The 8,732-nt window shown below is 33.8% G+C and overlaps 1 protein-coding gene across 1 annotated transcript in view; it reads right to left on the minus strand.

The window, feature by feature from the left end:
- The window catches only part of LOC117114373 (polyadenylate-binding protein-interacting protein 1-like), a 13,094-nt gene that overhangs the window by 247 nt on the left and 4,115 nt on the right, over positions 1-8,732 (minus strand). The window contains exons 6-11 of the mRNA XM_033258031.1: positions 8,558-8,666; positions 7,238-7,476; positions 6,053-6,188; positions 5,170-5,224; positions 3,396-3,537; positions 1-860 (exon numbers count right to left, since the gene is read on the minus strand). The exon at positions 1-860 is cut by the window's left edge and continues 247 nt beyond it. Of these exons, the coding sequence (XP_033113922.1) occupies positions 791-860; positions 3,396-3,537; positions 5,170-5,224; positions 6,053-6,188; positions 7,238-7,476; positions 8,558-8,666 (751 nt within the window). The 3' untranslated portion in view covers positions 1-790. The remainder of the gene's footprint in view (positions 861-3,395; positions 3,538-5,169; positions 5,225-6,052; positions 6,189-7,237; positions 7,477-8,557; positions 8,667-8,732) is intronic.

Consider the following 8,732-nt stretch of genomic DNA (forward strand, 5'->3'; position numbering starts at 1 on the left):
TTGTGACATATATACTACAGTGGGAGAAGGGTTTTCTAAAAAGCTGATGACGTAACTGTATTTATCATTTTCGTGAGCTTCCGAAAACTCCCCATTATTTTTACATCACAATTATTATTACTACATCTCTTTAATTTACAAGGTTTAAGAATAAAAAGAAGTTAAAATATTGCAAACTCTTTTTCTTAAACTGACAGCTGTTGAAGGTTATATATATACTGTATAGCCTTTATATTTACAACTCTTAAAAACTACAATAATACAATCTGATTGGTGCTCATACACATTTGAATTAGTAAAAAAATTTAATATATTGTTATCAACTAAGCAATAAGTGGAAGAATAGTATTTTAATTGGTTTTGTATTCTACTACATTTTACTTTCACTGTTTTTCCACTACAGAAATGTTTACAATTTTCAAGTTTGATACATACAGTACAGTACAGTACCTTAAAATCTAGGTTTTACAAGAAAAAACCCTGTGAAAATGTGTCGCTATTCGCCATGTTTATCTTATTTACATTTGTAGTTAGCTTTGGATAACATGGAACAAAAATTCGACGATAACATTTAAACATAAAAAATATTACTATAATGTGTGTCTGCAAAAGCAAAGGAATACTGTGATTGGTTATAAACGATTAAACAATCTCTGAAGATGTTGAAGACAAAATAATGAAGAAGTCAACCAAGACAAATGTTGAACCATATTGATTATAACTGTAAAGTGTTAACATACAAATGTATGCCTTTGTCAGGTAATATATTGTGTGTAAGTCTAGGAGAGGTTCATCGGTTACTCATCCTCAAGAACTCCTCGAAGGCAGTAGCAATCTCGTCATCATATTCAGAATCTTGACTGTAAAAAAATAACCAAGAAAAAAACTCACATTAATGCCACCAAATATTCATTTACTGTGCTTTCAGATTTTATTTTTCCAATATAGTATATATAGTAGAACTCCCCCTTTGTAACACCTCTATTAAGGAGACACCTGTAATGACACTTTTTCGGGCATGACATGAAGGAAAATATATCTTTTCACACTATGACCAACCCCTATTCAGAGGCCACCCCTGTTTTAATATTAAGGGGACACTTTTTGGTCCCGAAGGTTCTAATGTAGTATAGAATATATATACTTGGAATCAAAACCTTTAGGTCTGGGGTTTCAAAACCCTTGCTGTCCATATAACTTGTGTCTTTGGTAAAGACACTTTTTCTATGTTTTTGTCTATCCACTCAGGAACATGGGTACCAGAATACGCTAAGGAGGTATAACGATATTGTGCGAGTGTGGCTTACTTGAAAACCCACTGAAATTACTAATGTATTGACAAAAATGCATGGAGTTTTACATATACTGTAAATACTTTACAGATCATATTCAAAAACAAGTGAAGTATAAATTAGTGCCTAATGCAACACTAGGCTAAACATTTTGAATAAATAAAAATTTATACTGGCATTAAAAAGACAAGAAATACTAAATATGTAATAAACAAAAAATACTCCTAAGTTAACTGTCTTAAATATTTAAAATCATAAAAATGGAATACTGTAAAGTACAGTATATACAAATTCAGGATATACAACAAAGTTCTCCTGCTCCTAAGGGGGAAGTGGAGAAGAGCAATGCCTCATGAATCAAAAGCGACGGTTCATGCACATGTGCATTCACATTTCTACCAGGGTTTTTCGCTTCAGCGAAATCAGTAGTTCGAACTGTTTCTACCTTTTGCGAAGTGAAAAAAATGCTCAACCAATCAGAGCTCAGGAAGCAAACTGACACTATCGATTTGCACGAGTAAATTTACCTAGTGGCAAACAGGCTTAAAAACACAAGGAGAGTAGTAATGGGAATCGACCGATTCGGCAATGTTTGTTTACAGCTGGTAACTTGACCTACGGTAAGTGTACCATGGAAAATATTATAGTGCGATCAGTGTGAAAGTATAGGAAAAAGTAATGTTATTGTTGACAAAAATAACCACCCACTGTTAACGTGAGAAACAAATGGCAAGGAAAGACAATACGACTGTTCAAAATAGCGTTTATTTACTTATTCTGGCATTCTCCTTGCAATATATTACTTTGAAATTTATGTGATCCTTCATAAACCTTAGCTAGCCTAGAAATCGTAGCGTAGTTTGCCTGTCGAAGACTCTTCTGCATACTTAAACAGGCCGTAGATATGTAGCGGCCTAGACCTAACATTTGTCAAAAAATCTCAAATTCCCTTGGACGACAAGTCACACAAAGTTTGTGTGGTGAATTTCTGGACATAAACAATCGACTTAAGAGTAACTTAAATGTGGCAAAGACAAGCCAAACCAGTCACTCGTCGCAAAAATCGATTTTGAGTTATTAATACAGTGTTGAGAGTAAAATAATAGCTATAAAATGGTAAAAAAATCATTCAAATCGGACATTTCCTTATGAAGTTACCAGTGTTTAACCACACAGCTGTGTAAAGAACAATATATGAGAAATTAACCGTCAAAGTTTATGATTTCAGGCATTTCTCATGCAGAAACTATCTTTAAATCCTTAAAAAGTATTGTTTTAACATTGAAAATGGGGAAAATAACAGCATAGAATGATGTGTAGATATATAAAGGTTAGTTTAATGCAATAAAATAGATTTTTAAAAATTTGACATTTCAGCATGTTTTCGCCATTTTCTCTGAAACACGATTTGCGACGAGTGACTGGTTTGGCTTGTCTTTGCCACAAATTACATTCAAAAGAAAAAATATAGCAATTATGATGATCTTTACAGCAATAAACAAGGGACAGCTGCCATAGCAATCTCCACTCTGGCAGTCCATTGTTTACATCCAATACCCAAGTTAGGTCATGTGACACCCATCACTGAATCGGTCTATTGAACTGGTGACCAAGGTTATGGAAGTTGAGCGCACACATTTTCGCTACTAGCAGTTCAACTTTAGTATGGCGCCCTCTTTTAAAGACTCGCACAAATTATCAACTTCCAATGACATGGGTAGAATATTCAGCTTTTGGTTACCAGTGTCTGTAAATGCAGTGTAGGCAAATGGGCAATTTTTATTTTTCTTATTACTATTAGAAAGCTAAGTGGGTTATCACTGGAAGATCCAAGGGGGCTGAGCTGGTCGCCCCACCCCAAAGTTTTTTAAATAGAAAAAAAATAATGGAGAAAAAAAAAGAAACATTAAAATTTAAGTTTGTGAGTGCTATTTCACGTCATCTAGAGGTGCCATAATCATGGTTGGGGCTGAGGTAGGGGGTGGAGGTGGGTGGACACTCTTGCTTTGCCTCTCCCCACCCCCTCTACCATTACGAATTCCTGGATCTGCCACTGGTTATGGCTCTCAGGGTTACTCTTGGGAATATTTTGTATTTGCTTACCCTTGCTCTTTGTATGAATTATCACTTCCACTGTACAAATCATCATCAAGGAAATCTGATGAATTCCCATTCTTTCCCGAGCTCCATTTCTTTAAGTAGTCATCCATATTATTAAAATCGTTTTCATTTGCATAAAAACGAGCTAAAAATATAAATTGGAAAACATAGATATAAATATGTAGACAGTCTATAAAAAAAATATATTTAAAGTATTTGTTTTTATATTGTTATATTTCTACATTTTTAAGAGAGTAATGTATTTAATAATAATAATTTGACATTTTTTATAGCGAATATTATATTATTATTATATTATATTATTATATATATATTATATTATTATTATTATATTATATTATTATTATTATTATTATTATAATATTATATTATTTGATGTGAATATGCATATTGCCAGATTGTATGAGATTTTAATATGTAATTGTAATAAAGAGTTCCAGAAAGCAGTGGTTGCAAAATTGAAAGATCCGTTATAGTTTTAAAGTTTTTTTTTTTTTCAGGTAATAGATAGATAAGAGAAACTTAGTTTAAAATACAAATGTTTCTAACAGAATTTGCATAAAACTGATGGTAGCCACTGTGTGCACTGAACCGTGGAGACCTAATGAACCTTTCCGCTAAGCCACGCCTCTTGGATATTGTTGCTAAGGTCTCATAAAACGATAGTGTAAAAACATACGAGAACACATGTGTTCGTGGGACAACGCACGTGTTGTGTCTATTGTCCCCCAATTCTACTCCTTCAAGTTTTAAAATATACGTAAAAGCGGACTGTCTTTCAGAAATGTATATGCAGTTGGTCTTGCGTACAACATGGCCCATATGCATGCAAGTACCCATTTAACAATAGTACTGCTGTCTCTGGTGTAGCGCACAATTTGCAAACCAAGGTTTACGCCCTTGATGCAGCTACTACAGGTTCCCAGGGCCTAGCCCAAATTTCCTATCTATTTAATTAGGTTTAAACTGAGGTAATTAGTTAACACACTGATTGCAATCAATGAATATACTGATCAAACATGATGCAACTGCAGATGCTACTACAACAATTCTCACAGACAACATAAGCCTTTTAGTTTTATAAAATAATGTTACTGGCAGCACCACAATCATGCGCTAAGCACTTAGCTGTTATTTCATGGAAGATGTAGATATAAACACTTATTGCATATTTTTATATTTTACTTTTTTATACATCCTACTATTATTTTTTATTTCCTTCACACCCAACAGCAAAGTAACTTGCCAATAAGCCAATTCATACTGTAGTTCGAGATGCGTATGCTCTTATGAAGGTCAATCGACATAAACGCCATACACTCAACATTGGTTTATGTCGACTGACTTTCGGATACAAGCATGCACAGTTTTAACTATGAATTGGCTTATTACATGATAAAATTATGCTTTATAAAGCAAGTCTCTTACAAGGCTTAGGTTGTGGATTCAAACCCAGGACCCTGGGATTGCAAGACCAGCATCTTAACCACTAAGCTATACTTTCATTCAATTAGTGGTTTATTTCAAATTAAGATGAATGTTTTACACTTTACAGGTATTCATCTTTCTATTTAACAGTTAATCTTACACAGATCTGCATGTACAGGTATGCTTCATCTACACTGTATAGTGTGGCTAATGAATAAATTCAAAATTAATAAATACTGATTAAGCCTTATTATAATATTATAAAATTCTATTATATAAGTTGTCCTGAGATGTTTTATTGTAGATACTTGAAAATCTTAGTTCTTACTAGATTCTTCTTCTGTGATAACTTTCCCATCAGGTGAAAAATAAGTATAAATATTCTGTAAGTAAAAATTCAAAAAATTAAAAACTATTATTCACTTTTATAAAACAGTGGACATAAAAATGTATTAATATTAGTATGCCTATTAAGGTATGTATTTCTAAAGCAGGGGTCTATAAATGGTAGCTCAAATATGACCCACAAGCGAATGGTTTTTGGGTTAGAAAAACTGGAAAAATAAAGACTTGGCTACAGAAGACTTTATCATGGTTAACATAATCTGCATTTTAACAATTTAGTTACAGTAGTACTGCACTTTAGATATAGAGATGACATTAAAATAACACAAGCTTGTGTACATATTACACTTCTTCAGTATATGTGACTGGCTCTGGCGAAACTCGCTGTTTGTCGAGGTTTCTAATTTCCCACAAGCACCCAAAATGAATCAGAATTTTGACCATTTTCTGCATTTTATAAAAGAAGATATATTGAAGAACATTTCTGCAAAATATCAATCACTAAATCTAAATGAAAAGTATATTAAAATTATATTTAAAATACAAATCTTAATGATAAACTATTGATTTTGGAATCTTTGGAGGCTGTTTTCTCAAAACCTACATGGCTGATATCCAATGAATTAAATATTCTTAACTTCGCTAATGCTCAATCAATTTCCATCAAATAAACACTGTTTTAAAGATGAATTCATGCAGAATCTGAAGACACTAAAACTTCAAAATTAACAATTAGCAAACAGGAGGCATAAGACCTAAACTGAGAGGTCTATTTCTATGCTATCTAATAGTGTCATTAATTAAAAATAATGCATCCTCAGCTCCACCATGGTGGGATAAAAAGTAAAAAAACGCTACAAACTTACTGGATCTGCAACCCCAACAGCACTATCGCCTGAAGCTGATTTTGAATGTACTCCTTGCGCTGCCGGTGGGATGGTGTCCCTCCCCCAGTTGGTAGACCTCAGTTCAATTAAATCCAATAGCCTTTGCCTTGTATTCCTGAATTAAAGAACAACTGATAGTTAGAATACAATAAGTAGAATTTTTAAATTGGTTGTCAGAAGTCATGCGACCTATCTCGGTACAATATTATTATTGACAGCCAGTGAGTAGTGCTTAGTAAAGGAAAAAGCATGATTCTTTGGAGTATTTTTACTACAAGCACATTATTGATGTTTAATAATGATAGTTGCAACACTTTTAAACTACACTACATCAAATTAAACATAATGGAGCTTTCTGCTAAAGCCGCGCCCCTTGGATATTGTTGCTAAGTGCCTAGCCGTGTTCTGATTGGTCAGTTGCTTAGTTTGATTGACACTCTAGAAAGGTTGAATAGCTTGGTGGTTCAGGCTGACGCGATTCTACGAATAACTCAACGCGACGGCATGTGTGCAACGGATCGCTTTTATTGACGATCCTTTCAGACGACCACTGACAATCAGCAGACGTCACATGGTCTAGCGTTCACTGGGAGCAGAGTTTGATTCGACTGTTGTACGACCGTTGCATGACTCAGTGAGATCCTGGATTCAGTCTATATAGAGCATCTTGTGTTTATGTTTGTCTTGTGATAGGTAAATAAGTTACCTATTTGGCTTATCCTTAGCCCTTTTGATTAAAGTTGAATTAAAACAAAACTTTAGAAAAACAATGCCAAATTGGTTTACAGTACCTTAATTTTTCCATTGTCTTCATATTTTTTTATTTATTTTTATATAAATAGAAATTTTAAGTACCTGTTTGGCATTATCCTAAGCCCTTTTGATTAAAGTTGAATTAAAACAAAACTTTAGAAAAACAATGCCAAATTGGTTTACAGTACCTTAATTTTTCAATTGTATTTATATTTTTTTATTTATTTTTATATAGATAAAGAGAAATTTTAAGTTTATGTTAAAATATAAAAACAAAACTTTAGAAAAACAATGCCAAATTGGTTTACAGTACCTTAATTTTTCAATTGTATTTATATTTTTTTATTTATTTTTATATAGATAAAGAGAAATTTTAAGTTTATGTTAAAATATAAAAGTGAATTAACTTACCGTTGTAACTTTTGATCAAGAATTAAGGTTCTGATGGACGAAAAAATGTTGTTAAGATTTCCTGTCTTTATGTCTTGCTCTATGTCGAAGTCTTCTATTTGGGAACCGGTTAATTTCAAAAGTCTAATAAGTAAATGCATGTTATCTTCATTTTGAAACTTGAGAAGTGATTCCATCACACCATATAATGCAGTTCTTAAAATCATTGCTTTGGTATACGTATCGTTTTTAGCTTTTACCTACAAAAGAGTAGAAATAAATGTTAATTAATTTTGGCAATCTACCACTGTACCAGGGGGTGAACAGATGTGTATATGAAATCCCTTGGACAATATGAGACTTTAAGCTGATAGTCCTGTGTGTAATATAGAGCCAAACAGTTTTTTTGTATGAATTTTTCCCCCAAAATGCCTCTGGGAAATTCATGTTGCCTCCGATTGTCGTCATGCGGTCACACACCTTTTGAGCAATGGTAATATGTCCCAGTCCCATTTGGACATTAAAGAATGTAGTAAACTTCAATAGAAAAGAGCTGGGAAATGTCTTCATGTGTACTGTCTATATCACCAAGTCACAAGTTTTCATACTTTAATTATCTTAGCAAGGGCAGGGGCCCCCTTTTTGGACAACAAGAAAAAGAAAAAAAGAATTTATTGAACCCCCAAAAAGCCTTGGAAATCATTTCCGGGCATCTAGAAAACAAAAATTTTGCGAGAGCATGCCCCCGGAACCCTAAGTTAGTGTTGCCTCTTGATCAGTCTCCCCCCCCCCCCTTTCAGACATCTCTGGATATATCCCTGTCACTGAGGTGTCAAGAATGGTTTGACTGTGAAAATGTAGAAGGATAAAAACCAATCGTGAAGAATGGAACCAACGCCTTTTGCATGACTTCTTCTTCTGGATTTAGCGCAAACTTCAAAATGAAGGCTTCGGTGCGAGCTTCTACCGCAGATGAGAGTCTTATCAGGAAGTAAGGAGAAGTAAATAAAAGTTGAATAAAAGAATAAATACCTGTAACTCAAGGCAGGGCCCTTGCAGTTGCTATCCCTCTCGGGCCAAAGGGAACCACGAGCTCATTTTGAGTGATGTGTAATGTTTAAATTTTATGATACTACAATTAGAAGCAGTATCTCTGAAATCAAATGTTAGGACCTCTTAATTCCTAAAATGGCTCTGGCAACCAGGGGATTTGCTCTCACTAACCTCAGACCCCCACCAGGTCAGGTCTGCACCAGGTGCAATATGTATTCCCCTGCACCAGAAACAGCTCTCTGAATGAAAATATATATCATGTAGTAATGAGAAGAAAAGCTGACTCACTTCCATATTTAAAAATAATTCTGCCAAAAACATCGTGTACTGATACAGTCTGCCTGTAAAATGCGGATCATGCAATGATGCCTCTCTTTCAAAATATTCTTTCCTCAACCTGTTTTAATACAAAAAACAATACACAATGAGTATCCTAATTTAATTAGTATATTCATTATTACTA

Source organism: Anneissia japonica, unplaced genomic scaffold (assembly GCF_011630105.1).
Source record: "Anneissia japonica isolate Jap-2015-1 unplaced genomic scaffold, ASM1163010v1 scaffold1231_len1163931_cov198, whole genome shotgun sequence".
NCBI lineage: Eukaryota > Metazoa > Echinodermata > Crinoidea > Comatulida > Comatulidae > Anneissia > Anneissia japonica.